A 20,378-nucleotide genomic window follows, 5' to 3' on the forward strand; every position below is an offset into this window, starting at 1 on the left:
CTGAGTCCTAATTATTATTATTTTTTTTTATTATTACAAAGAAATTTGCAAGGCTAATTATGGAACAAAAGATATGGATTGAATTAGAGCATTGGAAAGAGAGAGTGAATGAGTTAAAATGAAAGAGTTGTAACAGATCAAGAGAAAGGTGTAACTATGAGTAAAAATGAAAAGCATATATTGTGAGCAGACTTTTGAATCAATGAAATGCAAGCACATTTTTAAAAAACGCTGTCCATTAAATGAGGGTGTCAGAGTGTGGCCCTACCTGTGGGCTGACACTGGGGCCATAGCCCATCCCCGGTGACGCCATGGAATGTGGCCCCATGGGCGAGCTGATGACGGAGAAGGGTGAGCCCAGGCCATTCATGGGCGAGCTCAGAGTGCTGATGGGGGAGTGCAGAGACCCCGAGGGGCCTAAAGAAGTTGGGCTCAGCAGGGATGGATGCATCCCCCGATGGGATGTAGGTGAGCTGAGGGGTGAGGACGTCACCTGTCCACATGAATCTGTGGGATAGAGAGAGAGAATGTGGTTACAGAAGCACATGCTAGTAAGAATTTACATGAAACAGTAATAAGCGAGTAAGTCATACGATCTTTTCCAAAACTTACTGAGCTGCCTACATAGAGAACATTTAAAAGGCATCATGGGCATAAAAGCTGTTGCAAAAAGTATGTAGGCAACATTATACTGCATTCTAAGATAAGTATTCTAAGATGGCCATCAAGATGGATGAGAGATATGCAAATAAATATACCTTTTTATTAAAAAATGTTATCTATTACCTAAGCAATATGCTAATGTAAAACTCTAGAGGAGTCGCATCTCTCATGCTTCCTGTACATTTTTGGGTTTCGAGTTTATAGGTTTTTTGTTTTGTTTATCTTTTTGAGTTGCAAATGTACAGCACTTCAAATCAGTGGCAAGGCAGATCATTTGGTTTTGGAACAGAGCTTAAGTCTGCATAGTAAAATGTGTGTCTCACAGCAACCGCTGAAATGCAGAGCAGTGAGATTTTGTAAGGCATGCGAAATGAACACTGTACAAACACAAAGTAAATTGAGATCTTCCTCAGGCACTACACATTTGAGTACTGTAATTTTAGTTTGCAGCTATTTGTCAGATCAAGCCCAAACCAAAAAGATAACAAATGTCAGAGCAGAGATTATTCCTTTATCCAAGTATTACACCCATGATATGAAACAGACATAGAGATAGAGAGATAGAGAGATAGAGAGACAGAGAGAGAGAGAGAGAGATAGAGAGACAGAGAGAGAGAGAGATAGAGAGAGAGAGAGAGAGAGAGAGAGAGAGAGAGAGAGAGAGAGAGAGAGAGAGAGAGAGTCCTGTTGCGATCTTTCCACCAGCTAGCTGAACCTTGCCTGAACATTATTCTGAGATAGAAAAGACAGACTGTGGGTACGCTGCACTTCGTTGTCAGTTTTGCATCTTTATGGGCTTTGGGAATGTATTAAAAAAGAGAGAGGCAGAAGGTGACCATAGTCTAGCAATGGAAATGGACAAACACACACACACACATATTTCTTTTCTTTTTTTTTAAAAATAAATTCCTTGAAAACAGAGGATGAAAGATTCTGTGAACATTGTACAACAGGTGAGGTAAAAAAAGAAATGCATATTCTCCTAAAATGCAAAAAAAACATAAAAGCATCAGAGATGAATACAGTTCCACGCTGACAGATAAAAATCTAAATTATTCTGGGAGAAGAAAACATTTATTTTATTTCAGATTTTCTTTTTTTTACATTGTACCTTTATTTAACTTTCCCCTTTTTTCGCTATATTTCTTTATTTACTTCACCTTATTTTATTACTGTGTTGTACATATAGTGGGTAGCACAACATTATTTTATTTTATTTTATATATTTTAATTTTTATCTTAATTTTTATTTTAATCTAAAATGTATTCTATTATTTTATTTTTACTTTGTACCTTTCTTTTACTTTCCCCTTCATTTCCTATATTTCTTTATTGACAATGTCTTATTTATTTTCCGTAATGTCTATTTCTGTAGTATATTTACTGCATACGCTTTGGCAATATTGTAAACAGTAACGCCTTGCTTACTCTGACTCTGAGAAGGAGAGATTGAGAGAGATACAAGGTCAACGGCCTCTGACTAGGCAGCAGACTAATTTTCTGCTTCCACTCTCATTCGTTTCATCCTCCTCCCTCACACCATTCTCCGCTCTCATTCGCCTTGAACCTGTCTGTCACGCTGTCAGCTGTCATCACGAGATGATGATGGTACATCTGTCAGTCTTGCCTGGGTGACAAGGCCATATTTCCAGTGTCCGTGACTGCTTACTTTCCCTCTGTTTAACCTTGCCTCTCTCTCCTTGTACTTGGCTCACTTTCATCTAACTCACACTTTTGAACATACCTGTACCTCCTTTCCTTTCCTTCCCAATCTCTTTCTCTCTCTCTATTCGTGATTCTTCCTGTAAGTGGATACGGTAAATCTTATTTCTCACTGAGACTAGGGTGGCATATAAAAGACGTATACCAAATGTCCTGCAGGCACTTTCACTATGTGGACAGATAATTTGCATAGTCCTTTTTCTGTTCCAAAATCTGCTGACTTTTTCTTATTTCCTGCACAAATTTTGGTGGAGTTCTACACTCTTATTGGTACCTGAAAGTAGCAGTTTACTGACTTTCAGTGGTTTTTCAATGGCCGATATTGATCATGCATCTAGAGAGCAGGTGGCCGATTTAATAAACACAACACAATTAAATGTTAGATATATACACTATATAAACAATATATGCACAAAATTAATTTAAAACAAACAGAAATTTGTATTAGTAATTAACAAGGCTGTTGGTAGATTTTGGAACTCACAATCACTCAATGTTTCACGTATTTCATGATCTAATATTGTTACGCAACTGTCAAGACTCCGAAACTCACAATGGATTTGTTTCATAAGAGGGCTGCTCAGAATACGAATGATGTATTACTCAATTAGGTGACAGTTGAGAAAAAACAGCATGTCCAGTATGTGTTTTCCAGGAGCTTTCTGTCTCCACTTGCCTGATGTCACTTCACAGTGTCTTGTGATGGATTCCAGGCCAAAAGACACTCGAAAAGGGTGTATGGAGTGTATAAGAGCGAGGGAAAAGAGTGGGGGGGTGCTTGTCAGCGGGGTATGCTAGCGGCTGCCGCCTGCCAAATCCGCCACACCAAACACTTCCCTGACATCCTGCCCTCCTCCGGAGCACTTCCTGCAAACACCATCAAATTAGCCGCAATAAGGAGGGCCACTTCTGTCGGCGCATACATATACACATTCACACCCGCTGATTGCCAAAAACACTGCTGATTAATCATTTCATTAATGTCAGTGTCATGTAAACAGGAACAGTCGATTTCCCACCACATGGAAGTGTAACAATAATTATTCAGTCTAATAAGGGCTTTATCTTGGGGTGATAAGGCTACCCTTTGGTGAATATATTAAATAATCATATTGTAATGCCTATTTTTAAATAATCAATTCAGTGAATTAAATACTTCCAAAAACTTCCTCATATAATTTTCTCTTTATTTGGAACTTGACAGTAGTCCAAGGAAAAAATAAAAATAAAAACAACAACTCAGTTTTAATAATTCTTATTATAAAGCTAGATTTCACATTATGCCACATTTCAGTCTATGTTGTTGACCAATTTTATATTATTATTATTAACTTATCTCAAGAAACTCAAGATCTTCCCAAAGCAATTCAAGCAATAATATAATGCATTAGTAACAAAAAAAAACCAAAAAAAAAAACACTTCTTGCAGAATATATCCAAAATGATGTTAACACTTCTAGCAGAACATAAATATGAAATAAATAAAAAAATCTGAACCAAATTAATGCAGAGCACATCTTTTGGCTTTCAAAGCATTCTTTTGCATGCTTCATTTTGATGAGGCAAAACAAATTGCTTGTATTACGAGTGATTAGTGTCGTGAGACACAGTTTGCAGATTAAATTTTTCTGCTCTGTGTTGGCTTTTGTGAACCCACACCACAGAACCCACACCTGTTTTAATAAAAAGCTCCTCTTAATTTTCTTGTTTTTTTGGGAGTCATCCCGTTCTGTGGAGATGTTTTTTCAGGGTTTTTCCTGGGTCAAAAATGATTAAGTAGCACGCATGGTCCCGCTCTGTGCTCTCCCGAAAATATCAAGAAGTCTGCTAGACTCGCGCACTTGGGTGCTCCTGAGATAGCGCACACAATGCTCACATGAAACATAGATGCGCCTGTCAGATGAGAAGCAGATTAAGCACCTACGAAGTAGGGATGTGCTGAACGACTAATTTCACTGACGTTTAAATGGAAATTTTGAAGCCAACTAGTCTAAAAAGAAACCAACCTTCAGAAAACAGTAAAACATTTTATGTGACCCATTTAAAATACTTGATTTATTCCAAATCTGAAGCTAAATTCCACTGAAAAGGGGCATTTATCTGCGATGTGTTCAACCTTGAATTATGATCACTGTACATTAAATATAGAACATGACACGCATTCACTGAATCAAAGTTAGCGAATATTTAACAGGCATATTTATTGAAAACAATTGAATGAATAGTGCAGGACCAATAGAGCAACCCAACCTGTTCTAAACGGAATTTATCATGTAAAATGTACTTAAAATATTAAAACAGTCAGGACATTGTTGAAAATAATTAACAGGTAGACTAAGCCAAATCTACGAAAGAAAAAAAATGCGCTGAAAAGTTGTGCGTATTTCACGACGTGTAGTTGTGCATTAACCATTGATCTAATATGACAGCTCTTTAGTACGTTAACCAATAAGAGTTACGATGTAAAAAAAAAATAATTAGCCATAGGACAGAAAAAATAGGCCTGTGATGTAGCCTACAATAAACCTAATGTATTCTAAACATGACGGGCACACAGAATAAAAGATAGTTTAACCCGTTAAGCAGTCGGTACCTCGTTGAAAATAAACAGTCATTTTCTAGGCTACTTACTCAAAAGCAGAAATTTTTTGATGAGCACAATAAACACGTCGACATGGTCTGGTGAAAGACGGGACTTGACTCACCTGAGGTGGCTATCCTGCGCTTGAAAAAGCCTTCAAAGTGGAAAAATAACATACAAGCATGCACAGATGTAAAGAAGAGTCAAATGTGAAAACATCCATAGGAGTTTCAAACGTTTGGAAATCCGATTCCCGCACCACCACCGCAGTGATTTCATTACTACTTTGCTGAGTTTGCTTGTCTAGCGAGAGAACATTTTTCTGTGCGCTGCGAGTGAGAGAGGGAAGAAGCACGCGCAGCCTGAGGTGAAATGAAACGTTGTATCTGCTCCAGATATCCTCTTTTTTAAATAAAATTTGTATTATTAATTCTATTTAAAATATGTAACATTAATATGACAGTAATTTAAGTGCAGCCTCTGTAAAAATATAAAGCCGAACCTAAATGTGTAAAAATTATGATCAGTTTAATGGGGTGCAATATTAACCAACTAGTAATTCCAGTGTCGACTAGCAGCATCAGAACCGTTTAATCAACTAGTCGACTAGTCTCGCACATCCCTACACATATTGCCTTTTAATGAAAAAGTTAATTTCCAAATTTCTGATTTTGACCAATGAATTACCATGGCAGATGCATTACTTGAACTGTTTCTTGTGATTATTGGATATGGATTTTGATCAAATAAATCAATTAATTTATTTACGATTTCATTAACAAATGGCAAGCTAGTACATCAAAACTAGAAAAATAATATTACCTTAAGAGATTTCCATGACTTTCCCAGGACTAGAAATCAGATTTTTTTTTTTCATGACAGTGGGAATACTGCAAGTCAACATTTTCTTTTTCCGATAAAAAGTGAAATGCTATTCCAAGCGATCAGAAAATATTTGATGTTTAATATACAGTTTTAGTGTTGAACATTGCTTAGCTTTGTGTGTGTGTGTTTTAGGTATATTATTCTGCCAGTTGGTGGTGTGTTCCTCTCTTTCAAAGCAAGAGTTGCCAGATCAGGATTACAGAAGGATAAAAGGGGCTCTTATTTAATCCACCCCAGAGAGGGGCACAGCTGGTGGAAAACAGGACAGAGAGAGAGAGAGAGCAAGATAGTTGGAAGGAGGGTGGGGGGGGGGTAAGCTAAGGTAAGCTAAGTTGAGAAGAGGATGCTTTCATGTTGATGTTGCTATGAGACATACCGCAAACAAAATTCTTCAATTCAAGATTGTTCTAAAATTTGGACAAAAGAAATGATAAAGAACAAGTAGGGGTGTCCAGACTTTTGACTGGTAGTGTAGTATATCTTCTAGACTTCCATAACCCATCTCTGGGACTTCTGCCATTAATCTCTCCATATCTCTTTCTTTTCTTTTCTTTTCTTTTCTCTCTCTCTCTCTCTCTCCTTTTTCACCCCTTTCCTCTCCATTTGTATTTTTTGTTGTTTTAACCTATTTGTCTGGGAACAGAAACATGTTTTAGAAGCTGTTTGAGAAAAAACCTGTAAAATCATGAGGGTTTTCAGCTACCTGAAGTACACCTGGATAAATCTGGTCTTTAGATCAGATAAGAGCAGATAAGAAAGACAACACAGCCCTGGTAACATCCAAATATGAGTGGCAGGCCTCCAACCTTCAACCCAAGCCAATCCACACCTGTCATCTGCTACTGATCACTTCAAAAGCATCTGACAGCAACAAAGCAGCAAATAAATCAGGATCAGTATCATTCTCTCTCTCTCTCTCTCTCTCACCTCCTTTCTCCAGTGAGCTCCTGGCATTCAAGTAGGGATTGTAAAGAACCCACCGATTAGCATCCTGAAACTGGTCAATGATGGCACTCTACACATTCTTTGTACGGGATGAAGGGAGAGGGTCAAAGTGAGAGGAAAGAAAGAGGTCTGCTGTTCTTTCATTCTGTCACATGATACCAAAGGACCACACTCATGCACAAACATACACATACACACACCTGCACGCTATCATGTTGGGCCTGCTGGTGTGATGAATGCATGACTAATGTGAGCACTTGAAAGAAATTGAATGGGTGTGATTGGCCGGGAGAGCTTCTCTTCTCTTCTTGTGATCTCTGCTTTACAGGTTTGCTGTGACAGGTGCTTTAACCACAGTTTCGTATTCGTTCTACTTATTGCTCTGGGCTGGTTACATCACTGCCAAAGAACAAAGCCAGCAAGCATACCTGTAAGCCAGCGAGCAAGATAAACTGAGTCTATAAATTATTTCTACTGCTAATGGTAATCTGTCTTGAAAACATACATGTGGAAAAAGTCTGTATGGGTGGGAGATACCCATACTATATTCTTGTTGTTTACAAGGAGAGCTCACCTTGATCAACATACTGTAGCCTTCAAAAATAGATAGTGCAAAGAGAATATACTGTAAAAGAACTGGAAGAATCCAATTGGCTATTGAAATAAATAAATATTTAATATATAAATGAGTCCTTCATAATGTGCTGCCCCAACCTGTTTTAAAAGAAATACGTCAACAAAGGATAGAAAATGTAAGTGGAATCAAGGCTGTGATGGATAGAAGTTTAGCATTCAATGTGTCATTCTGTCACCTAAGGTCATAGATCACAACTAATTTACACAACCCAAAGTTTTTTGTTCACTGGAAATTTGTTAAACTTTTGTACTTCTGGAGGTGTGAATCTTCACCGGCCTCACGATTCGATTTGATTGCGATTCAAAGGGTAACAATTCGATAACAAAACGATTCTCGATGCACCACAATGCATCTTGTCTTCAAATTTGTTTTATCAATACACACACTCAGTATTTAAATAGCATTAAATTATTAATTTTGAACTTATCAATCCCTAGCCTATAACGTTAACCACAACTTTCGGTTGCTGGTCCAGGATGGCAAAATATATTTGCTTCTGTCAGAGTGCAGTTGTCAGCTTCTCCTTTTCACACCACAGGTGATAGTAAAGTGACACAAATCAGAATCAGAATCAGAATCAGCTTTATTGCCAAGTATGCTTACACATACAAGGAATGTGTCTTGGTGACAGGAGCTTCCAGTGTACAACAATACAAAAACAATACAAAAACAGCAAACAGTGGCACTGTTCCAATTGGCAGCAGCCAAAGAAATATAGAGTGCAAGAGGAGAGAACTTCCCCCACATTTATCACATTGTTTGTTGACATGTTATCATGTATAAACTCTCCCATTGCTATATGCTATTTTGGGATCGTAGTTTCAGTCGGGAATAGTCGTTTGGTTGATACATCCAGTCTGAGATCAGTTCTGTAGTGTGCCCTTTAGTGTGTGACCATTTGTTTCTAGCATCTCGCTCTGTCTCTGGTGCGTACATAAGTACCACTGCTCTGCTGCATTTTAAATTTAACTTAGAATCAATTCTGATTTTTTCTTCCACCCTACAGTATGTACTTCTATCTCTTACAGCCTCAGTTTTAATTACTTCAAATTAAATATGGTGTCTACTCTATAGGTCTACAGGTACAGATACTGGTCCTGAGATGTCCTGTCATTGCCAGGGAGCAGCAAGCATCCGCAACAGAAGCATCTGCATTATGAATGGAAAACAGGAGCCAAGCTCCAAAGAGCTGAGAGTCTTACAACAGTTGATAAACTCTATAATTTATCCTCTAACGCTAGAGAGAAGGACAAGAATCATGAGAGAGAAACTTCAGCTCTGTACATCTTCACAGGTTTCTCCCAGCAAATGAATTGATTTAACAAAAATACTGAGGTCCGGAACTCAGTATTTTCCGCCTCCCCCTCCTGCTACTCAACCTGCAGATCTGTGAAGATGATGTGAGCCGCGTCTTTCGGAAACAAAAGACAAGGAAGGCTTCAGGCCCAGATGGCGTCTCACCAGCGTGTCTTCGATCCTGTGCTAACCAGCTGGCCCCCATCTTCACACAGATCTTCAATAGATCACTGGAGCAGTGTGAAGTCCCATGCTGCTTCAAACGCTCAATAATTATTGCTGTCCCAAAGAAACCAAAAATCACAGGACTTAATGACTACAGACCTGTCGCCCTGACGTCTATGGTCATGAAATCATTTGAGAGACTGGTGTTGGCCCACCTGAAGAACATCACCGGACCCTTTCTAGATCCCCTTCAATTTGCTTATCGAGCAAACAGGTCTGTGGATGATGCAGTCAACATAGGATTGCATCATATACTGCAAAATCTGGTCAGACCAGGGACATTTGCAAGGATCCTTTTTGTGGACTTCAGTTCAGCTTTCAACACCATCATCCCAGCTATACTCCAGAATAAATTACACCAACTTTCTGTTCCCATGTCTATCTGTCAGTGGATTACCAGCTTTCTGACGGACAGGCAGCAGCTTGTGAGACAGGGGAAATTCACTTCTAGCACCTGTACAAGAAGCACTGGTGCCCCCCATGGATGTGTGCTCTCCCCACTACTCTTCTCCCTCTACACCAATGACTGCATCGCCAAGGACCCCTCTGTCTGAAGTTTGCAGATGACACCACTGTCATCGGCCTCATCCGAGATGACGATGAGTCTGCATACAGAAGGGAGGTTGAACAGCTGGCTGTCTGGTGCAGTCAAAACAACCTTGAGCTGAACATGCTCAAAACGGTGGAGATCATTGTGGACTTTAGGAAAAACACCCAAACACTGACCCCCCTCACCATTCTAAACAGCACTGTGGCAGCAGTGGATTCATTCAGGTTCCTGGGCACTACCATCTCACAGGACCTGAAGTGGGAGACCCACATTGACTCCATTATGAAAAAGGCACAGCAGAGGTTGTACTTCCTTCGCCAGCTGAGGAAATTCAACCTGCCACAGGCGCTGCTGATACAGTTTTACTAAGCAGTCATTGAGTCTGTCCTCTGCACTTCAATAACTGTCTGGTTTGGTTCAGCTATGAAATCAGACATCAGAAGACTACAAAGGACAGTTCAGACTGCTGAGAGGATTACTGGTTGCCCCCTGCACCCCTCCCCCCTCCAAGAACTATACACTTCCAGAGTGAGGAAAAAGGCTGGAAAAATCACTCTGGACTCCACTCACCCTGTCCACTACCTTTTTGAACTGTTGCCTTCTGGCCGACGCTTCAGAGCTCTGAGCACCAGAACTGTCAGGCACAGGAACAGTTTTTTTCCCTCAGGCTATCCATCTCATGAACAGTTAAATTGCCCCATTGCGCAATAACTATGTGCAATACACAATTTAGTCTTTCTTATATTTATCCAACACATCCAACCTCTTCTGCCATTTCATTCCTCTGAAAAAAAACAAAAACATTTGCACTGTACATAACAGATTTGTATTTGCACTGTACATAACAGATAACAGATTGTATTAGATTTGCACTACCCATGTGTATGTGTGTATGTGTGTGTCTGTACGTTTTATTTTTTATTTTTTATTATTATCTATGTGTTGCTGCTGTTTTTGTATTGTTTTTGTATTGTTGTACACTGGAAGCTCCTGTCACCAAGACAAATTCCTTGTATGTGTAAGCATGCTTGGCAATAAAGCTGATTCTGATTCTGATTCTGACAAGACAGAGAGGTTCGATGGAGAATACTGCAGATCGATCTATCTATCTAGCTAGCTAGCTAGCTAGCTGTCTGTCTGTTCATTTAGCTTTTATCCAAAGGTAACTTATATACAGCTGAATACCAGGAGTTTAGTGTTGTACTCAAGGGTACAGTTGTATTGATTCATGGATCTTGTGGCGAGCAAACCTCAACCTCTGAAAAACTAGTTCAGGGCATGTCACTTCTTGTTATACCCATACGTTTGTGAAACACAAGGTCTTTCAAACCCTGCTTGAAGTTAAAACAATGCTCCGTAGATTCACAAAACCTGAGCTGGCATTAGTTTTGGACACAGAAATGAGTAAAGGCCCAGCATTGATCTTGCCACAGCTTTTCCATACTGTACTTTAGAAATCTGCAGCCAATCTCCACCACTTTTCCAGGAAAATCATGGTCACTTCACGTCTCCACTGACAACAGCTACAAAAGACCAAATAAACCTCTCACAAGTCAACCGCTGAACAGAGACTAATACACTGAATACTTTTTAGCGGATTTGAATAAACGCTGTTTTTTTGTGTGTGTGTGGAAGCGATGCACAATATATTATTCATAAAGATTGGTAGTGGCTGTGCATTTTTTGTTTTTTGAAGCCCACAGATTGTTGCCGCTCTGATGGGAGGATGAAACGCAAATCATCTGCATCTCTCTGAAACTGCTCAAGTCTATTCGTAGGTAAGGATGCAGGAGGGGGGAACACAGCAACTTCCTGAAGAAATTTCAAGCCGACACTTGAATTAATGTGGGGACTAAAAATAAGAGCTGGCATCCAGAGAAAAATGGAGATGTTATTCTGGAGAGTTTGACTTTGCTGGTGAAAAACAGCACTGGAGTGACAAGCAAACATTCGGCTTGGCCTCTCCAATGGATTCACGAGCTAACAAGCAGAATATTTACTGTATACTGTATAACACCTCTTTGACAGTCACCATTAGTGTTACTTGTCTCATTTGTGCTTAAACTGCAACTGTTGTTTATTGTTGTGGTTACAGAAAAGACATTGTTTGGTGTGTGGAAATTTTCTGTGTGTGTGTGCAAGGCAAAGAGACAAGGCTTGGTGTAGGCATTAATCAGCCATTTTTTTCTGTATGTTTGTATAAACAGCCTAATCTGCTGCACACTGTGTAAGCAATGGCAGTAAATAGAGCTGGCTAATGTGTTTACTCTGTCTCTGGGAGTGCTGGTGGCCAGAGCACAGAGCCGAGCCAAGAAGAACACAAAGTGGCCCTGCTGAAGGAGGCCCCTGTTCCAGCACAGGCCCACCACTCCTTCACACCCCACCTTGGTGATACACTCACCTGTCAGCATGCTGTGACTAAGGGCAGGGTGTGTACCAGCATGAAACCACCAAAATACTGCCTGTGGTCCACAGAGAGGCATGCTGGGTCAGGCACAGTGGGCTGTCAGATGCTACACTTTTAAACTATCTGCCCACCCAAGAGGAGACAAACTCAAACAACAGATATCTGGAAATTAGGGGGTTATATAGCTACATATCCATACCTATATATATATATATATATATATATATATATATACATACAGTTGATGTCAGAAGTTTACATACACCTTAGCCAAATACATTTAAACTCCTGATACTTAATCGTAAAAAACATAACCTGTCTTAAGTCAGTTAGGATCACTACTTTATTTTAAGAATGTGAAATGTCAGAATAATAGTAGAGAGATAATTATTTATTTCAGCTTTTATTTCTTTCATCACATTCCCAGTGGGTCAGAAGTTTACACTTTGTTAGTATTTGGTAGCATTGCCTTTAAATTGTTTAACTTGGGTCAAACGTTTTGGATAGCCTTTCACAAGCTTCTCACAATAAATTGCTGGAATTTTGGCCCAGTTGACAGAACTGGTGTAACTAAGTCAGGTTTGTAGGCCTCCTTGCTCGCACACGCTTTTTCGGTTCTGCCCAAAAATCTTCTATTGGACTGAGGTCAGGGCTTTGTGATGGCCTCTCCACTCCCTTGACTTTGTTGTTCTTAAGCCATTTTGCCACAACTTTGGAGGTATGCTTGGGGTCATTGTCTATTTGGAAGACCCATTTGCAACCAAGCTTTAATTTCCTGTCTGATGTCTTGAGATGTTGCTTCAATATATCCACATCAATATATTCCTTCCTCATGATGCCATCTATTTTGTGAAGTGTACCAGTCCCTCCTGCAGCAAAGCAGCCCCACAACATTATGCTTCCACCCCCAAGCTTCACAGTTGGGATGGTGTTCTTCGGCTTGCAACCCTCACCCTTTTTCCTCCAAACATAACGATGGTCATTATGGCCAAAAAGTTCAATTTTTGTTTCATCAGACCAGAGGAAATTTCTCCAAAAAGTAAGATCTTTGTCCCCAAGTGCACTTGAAATCTGTAGTCTGGGCTTTTTATAGCAGTTTTGGAGCACTGGCTTCTTCCTTGCTGAGCAGCATGTCGATATAGGACTCGTTTTACTGTGGATATAGATACTTGTCTATCTGTTTCCTCCAGCATCTTCACAAGGTCCTTTGTTGTTGTTCTGGAATTGATTTGCACTTTTCGCACCAAACTACGTTCATCTCTAGGAGACAGAATGCATCTCCTTCCTAAGCGGTATGAATAGTTCTTAAGTACTATTGTTTGTACAGATGAACGTGGTACCTTCAGGCATTTGTAAATTGCTCCCAAGGATGAACCAGACTTGTGGAGGTCCACAAATTTTTTCTGAGGTCTTGGCTGATTTCTTTTTATTTTCCCATGATATCAAGCAAAGAGGCACTGAGTTTGAAGGTAAGTCTTAAAATACATCCACAGGTACACCTCCAATTCAGTACACCTCCTATCAGAAGATAATTGGCTAACTGTCTAAAGGCTTGACGTCATTTTCTGGAATTTTCCAAGCTGCTTAAAGGCACAGTTAACTTAGTGTATGTAAACTTCTGACCCACTGGAATTGTGATATATATAATGAATCGATTCATTTAAAACAATGTATAGATGCGATTAGGAAGAGGCAATTCACAGGGAAATGTTTCATCAGGTATCATTACATAACAAGATGCAAGTCTACAGCATAACCGCAAGTGTTTGAATAGAAATTCCTCTGTTTCTGACCCGAATGCGGAGTCTAACTGGGCCCTGATTGGGCCTTGACATCGACTAGCATAAACACAACAACAGTGGAAAAAACAAAGAAAGAAAGAAAGAAAAAACAAAAGAAAATGTCTGTTGGATAAGTACTGCATGAAAAAGCCTAGATTGGCCACCCAGGATGTCCACATAGGTGGTAAATTGCAGCTCATTGTTTGACGGGGGAAGTTTGTGGATCTAACATCTTATTTTCACAAATCTGCTTCCATAACTGCCATCATTAAGAGCTAAACTCTGCTGTCAGGCTCTCTCTCCCTGCATACAATCATGATTTTTTTAGCTAAATCGCTCTGTACTGTACAAGCCAGAGATGTTGTTTACCTAGAGGACAGGAGAGAAAGTAGAGGAGACACAGTTGGCTGAGTATGGGGGTAGATAAAAGGAGATTACAGTTGCTATCGCTCCTCTTGCCCCGATGCAAACATCACACTGCTCTGATACGGCCTAATTGTTCTCTTTAACTCCGAGGTGATACGAGCCTCCCTCTGAGCCAACCCACCCACACACACAAACATGCAACCCCTGCGCACACACTTTGTCTAAACAACTGAACATGTAGCTTATGGCCTCGCCTTTACAAACACAAAGCAAATTCTCAACAATGTTATTTTTACTTTTCAGTATACCTTGTTTGATTTATTTAGCTATTTTGGGCAGAAGCCAACTGTGCAAAAGGGAGTTTGAAAACAAAAACATCTAAAAACTTTGATGTAGCTCAGTTGATTCTTTGTTTAGAAGTAATCATTTTGGGAGGGTGGAAAATGAGAGAATAACTCATTTGCAAACAATGCGACCACGTTGTTTGAAAAATATGTACTCAGAGACACTGTAGCGCCGGATGACTTGTTACTGTTTATGTAATCTTGAAAAGTTACAGATAACATCTCACTCCCTGAAGCTAGGCAAGAATTGCCTCTCAATTAAATGATTAAAATAGTTTTTTTGAGCCTTTGAATATAATAGTAAATATAAATAAAAAAAAAAAAATCTTTTTTTTTTCATTTTCTGATTCTTTTTCTTATTTACGAATGGACTACTTTTGTGATTCTTAGCCTTAGTAAGCACCACTTAAAACGAAATTTACACAAACAGATCCCTGATCTTTCTCAACAACTGTCTATGTCTTTCTCAGAAAAGCTCCATCATTAACACTCCAGCCGTCCCCCACAGATCTGCTTCCATTTGTACCTTTATGCCGCAGCTACGACACATTTCAAATCTTTGCATAATGCCTAAAGTAATCAAATGAGTCTGACAGGAGGGCTCTGGCTTATTTAACAACAGATGTGGTGGTGGTGGTGGTGGTGGCCAGCACAGCGAGGATGGAATCTCCTCCTGAGAGCTCTCTGACTGTCGAGGACATGATTAGAGGGGGAGCGAGACATGACAGGGAGGGTAATTACACGCTCCGTGGCATCCCTCCCCCGGAGAGGCCGGAGCGAGTCTCTCCAATCCCTCTCTTCTCTGACAGCAGCGGGATAGATCAAATCTACCTCAAGCACTCGTATGGCACAAAATAAAATGTAACACAGGTCCCAATGTGGAACGGCAGTGCAGGCCAATGGAGAAAGCAGAAAACTGTAGGGATTAGCACTTTTCTTGGATTTAATTGAAATCCACAAATGCATTAGTAATAATGGCAGAACAACAATGCATCCCATGGCAAAGACTTTAAAGGGATAGTTCACCCAAAAATGAAAATTCATTTACTCACCTTCATGCCATTCCAGATATGTATGATTTTTGTTCTTCAGCAGAACACAAACAAAGATTTTCAGAAGAATATCTCAGCTCTGTAGGTCCATACAATGCAAGTGAATGGTGATCAGACCTTTGTAGCTCCAAAAATCACATAAAGAAAACATAGAAGTGATCCATGAGACTCCAGTGTTTAAATCAATGTCTTCAGAAGCAATATAATAGGTGTGGGTGAGAAACAGAACAATATTTATGTCCGTTTTTACTCTAAATCTCCACTATCACTTTCACAGACAGTCACACATGGTCCCTTTTTAGTTTCACTTTTACATCTGAAAGTGAAAGTTAAAGTGGAGATTTAAAGTAAAAAATTACTTTAATATTGTTCTGTTTCTCACCCACACCTGTTATATTACTTCTGGAGATATGGATTGCTTTAATGTTTCCTTTATGTGATTTATGGAGCTACAAAGGTCTGATCACCATTCATTTGTATTGTGAGGACCTACAGAGCTGAGATCTTTGTTTGTGTTCTGCTGAAGAAAGAATGTCATACACTTCTGGGATGTCATGAAGGCAAGTAAATGATGAGAGAATTTTCATTTCTGGGTAAACTATCCCTTTAAAGGGATATTTTACTCAAAAATGAAATTTATGTCATCATTTACTCACTCTCATGTTGTTCCAAACCCACATTTTTTTGCTTCTTCGTAACACACACACACACACACACACACATTTGTGCGGCTATCCTTATGAGAACTCTCAATAGACATAATGATTTTTATACTGTACAAACTATAGATTCTATCCCCTAACCTTACCACTAAACCTAACCATTTTTACATTTTCAAAAAAACATTGTTTAGTATGTTTTTTAAGCAATCTGAATTATGGTAACATTAGAAATGTCCTCATAAAGCACATTAATAGCATAATACCCTTGTAATTACCAGTTTGTAACCTAAAAAATTTCCTCGTAAACCACACACACTCACACAAATCTTAGGCAGAATAACAGCCTCAGTCACCATTCACTCTCATTGTATAGAAAAAGATGCAATGAAAGTGAATGGTGACTGAGGCAAGAAAGTCATGCTGGTTTAGTACAACATGAAGTTCAGTAAATGATGAATTTTCTTTTTTAGGGTGAACTATCCCTTTAATGTTAAAACTCTGCCAAAAGGAACAGCTTAAACCAACCTAGGATGGTTTACTCGTCTTAGCTGATCTCTCAGCATGGTCAGGTTGGCATGCTTGCTGGTTTAGAAGGGTTTGGGGCATTTGTAAGCTGGTCAGTCACAGAATCAGATGAACACCTGCTTGGTCAGGCTTAAAGACCAGCTAAAACCAGCAAACGAGCTTTGGCTGGTTTGAGGTTTTTTTGTATTTATTTATTTTTTTCAGCAGGGCACTGAGGTGAAGGGTAGGTTTTATTAAAAAAGGAATACATAAGAGATTTATTAGAGTTCCATGCTGCTTTGGCTTTGCCGGCCAACACTCTCTTGGTTAGATCAGTCTGTTCTCCACATACAAACAGGAAGTGTAGGTTTAACGCAGCGCTTCCTCTTACTCTGGTTTGTCACTGAATTGTGCAAATTGAGGAGACTGAATCAAAGCAGTCATGCAGAGGACAATTTTATCAGGCAAAACCACACATACAGACTTGCAAACTCAACACAGACTAGTCGATGGGTTATATCACTATATGATACTAGTTTTGTACGATATGTACCATTGTTCAATATGGCGACAACAGGAGTTAAAATTATTTTGTCCACAAACTGTGTACTAGTTTATTTGTTTTTGTCATGGTAACATGTAACAGCTAAACACTAGAAAGTGAAACTAGAGTGCTTTGCATTCGTAAATTACATTAAAAGTGAGCAGCATGTTAAATGCTAAAATTCTTGCTAGCTCCTGAAACAAGTCAAATCCAGAGGTAGACAGAAACAATAAGCGAGAGGGAGGTAATTTGCTTCATTCATGACAATGCAAGCAGCATGAATCTGAAGAAATGCAAGTTTTCATTCCTCATGAGCATTATCTGTGTTAGACATACTCTACAGCTGTCCGTCACACTGGTGATGCTGCACAGCACATCATTTACGCAAGGTAAACATTGACATGCCAACTAGTCAACTACTTTACTGGACAACTAGTCATAAAAATGAGTAGTCAATCAAGCCCTACTCTAAACACAGTAAACACCTACATCACACATTTCTCGTTTGTCTTCTTTAGTCTTCAAAAGTACTATACTACTGTACTAAAAGTATGAGAACTCCATAAAAACTAACTGGGATGGCCTGCGGCCAGGGTCGGGAGGGTTGGTTTTCCACCGTTTCCTTAGCTGGGAGCATTGGGTTCGTCTTTATGGGGTTTGAGAGGAGTTTGGTGGTCTGGCGCTTGGATTTTACACATCCCAGAAGCCCTCATTGCAACAACAACAGCTTCTTTGAGTGCAAGCGCGCATACATAAACTCACGGCAATTAAAAAAGGGGAAACAAAACCAGACTATGGGGGAAGGAACAATAAAGCGTAATATGTAGTAACTTAGTGGTTCTAAAGTCTGTCTGGATTTGAGGGGGTCTTGGCCAATCAGATGGCCTTGATTAAATTTAATGGCTGTTACATGCATGAGGCCACTGCGCTGATGGCAGTGCACTGTGGAATTTGTCACTTCCTCTGTGCTCTAGTGTGTGTATGGCTGTGGGCGAGAGGCTATTTCTAGACACAGGCATAGTGTTCACTCTCTGTTCTGCTGTGTATCGAGAGAACGGGTCTCGCTAATTCATGTAAATCTTCCAGAGTACCGCCCACAGTGGGAGTGAGGTGCAAGAGTGTTACATTTGGCAACAAGGCCTATTTTGGTGACAGAGTGGCAGGATTGTGTGAGCAAAAACACTTGGGTGTGAGTTAGGGTTTGTTCCAAAAACAAGAGAGAATCCTCACGGTCTACTGTGTTCTACTTATACGTTTTTGGTTGAAAACATCATTGTTTTCCAAATTTTGCCGTACAAGAAAAAAATCTAGGAAGTTTTAAAAGTCATCGTTTTTGTTGGAGGAAAACACTCATCTAATGTGGATGAGAGGTGTAAACGCTGCAATAATCAATGGGTTTACAACTGAAAACGAATTAGTGTGGACGTGGACTAAGGCAGCATCCTAACAGATATTGAACATCTTAAGTGAGAGAAGACACATCCACACTAATATTTCTTTGTTTTAAAAACCCTGTTTTCAGTTATTTTTTCACAGAATGTGGTAATGGAGAGCATTTTTTAAATGCTCCGTCTTTGTTGGAGCAAAAAGAGTTTGTTGGAGCAAAAGAGTTTGTCTCCATTTTCGGTGGAGGAAAACGCCATTCCAGTGTGTAGCAGAGATGAAAACCTAGCAAAATCAATACATTTTCAAACAAAAACATATTGCTAAATCTGTTTTTGTTTAAAAACGGTTTTCAGTTTCCTAACATTATTGTTTTCCAAAGTACGAAGTAATGGAGAGCGTTTTCGAAACACTCCATTTTCGGTGGAGGAAAAAGCCATTCTAGTGTGAATGCCAGGTGTAGGGAAATTAATGTATTTTAAAAACGAAAACGTATTGTAGACGTGTCACAATTTGGAACAATCTACATTAGGGTTGTCACGATACCATAATCATATCTTACGATACTATACCAGCTAAAGTGTTGATACCACACGATAGTGTATTAATTCTTAACACCGTTTGTCATAGTTGTTCTTAGAAACTAGCCATTCCACTTGTTGCTCAAGAAGTGGTGAAAATAACTGATGGATGAACTGGGAGAAGGCCCAAATGGACTAACTTGTTACCTACAGTAATACATTCTTAGCCGCAAATCAGCCAGTTCAAATGGCAATGGCTTTAAACTTTAATTCTATTATTTCTGTGATTCTTTGAATGTTGGTAACATAAAAATAAAGAGATTTTAATGTTGAATAGACTGTTTTGAGCAGCTGTTTCTTTATTAAAACCACTTCAGCCCCTCTCTCCTGGTAAACAGCATCACAATTGCAGATTACACACACAACGGTTTGATCGCATGCCTCAGGGACGTAACCAAACGTGTGAGAACGAGTGCAACGTTTTTTCAGAGAAACTGTACATCTGTAAATGTTAAGATAAAGCATTTAGAGGGGGGCCTGGGTAGCTCAGCAAGTATTGACGCTGACTACCACCCCTGGAGTCACAAGTTCAAATCCAGGGTGTGCTGAGTGTCTCCAGCCATGTCTCCTAAGCAACCAAATTGGCCCGGTTGCTAGGGAGGGTAGAGTCACATGAGTTAACCTCCTCGTGGTCACAATTAGTGGTTCTCGCTCTCAATGGAGCGCGTGGTAAATTGTGCGTGGATTGCAGAGAGTAGCATGAGCCTCCACATGCGGAGTCTCTGCGGTATCATGCACAACAAGCCACGTGATAAGATGTGCAGATTTTACGGTCTCAGAAGCGAAGGCAACTGAGACCAGGGTTGGGAGGGTTACTTTTGAACTGTATTCCACTACAGATTACAGAATACATGCTGTAAAATGGAATTTGTAACGTATTTCGTTAGATTACTCAAGGTCAGTAACGTATTCTAAATACTTTGATTACTTCTTCAGCACTGGTAGATTTTTTCACTTGTTTTTACTATAAAAACTCTGCCAGTACAGTAAGACAAAATACACATGTTAAAACATACATTCTCTGAGAAACCTAAATATCTTATGCAGTGTTGTTTCTAAAACAAGATTTTTTAGACATTTTTACAGGAAAACAATAAAAAAAATTATTATCAAGAATATGATTTTTGCCCTAATATCAAAGGTCTTACTAGAAAAAAAGAAATTATGATCCAACGTGAATTTTCTTGATCAAAAAATATGATCGTGCCTGGTAACATGCATGTAAAATGGCAAGAAATAGCATTTTAGCT

General features: G+C 39.4%; 1 protein-coding gene across 2 annotated transcripts in view; it reads right to left on the minus strand.

Annotated features, from left to right (window-relative positions):
* The window catches only part of LOC127431085 (retinoic acid receptor RXR-alpha-A), a 250,131-nt gene that overhangs the window by 57,503 nt on the left and 172,250 nt on the right, over positions 1-20,378 (minus strand). For both annotated transcript variants that reach the window (XM_051681338.1, XM_051681337.1), the window contains exon 3: positions 269-507. In XM_051681338.1, coding sequence (XP_051537298.1) covers positions 269-507 — 239 coding nt within the window. The remainder of the gene's footprint in view (positions 1-268; positions 508-20,378) is intronic.

Source organism: Myxocyprinus asiaticus, chromosome 40 (assembly GCF_019703515.2).
Source record: "Myxocyprinus asiaticus isolate MX2 ecotype Aquarium Trade chromosome 40, UBuf_Myxa_2, whole genome shotgun sequence".
NCBI classification, from domain to species: domain Eukaryota; kingdom Metazoa; phylum Chordata; class Actinopteri; order Cypriniformes; family Catostomidae; genus Myxocyprinus; species Myxocyprinus asiaticus.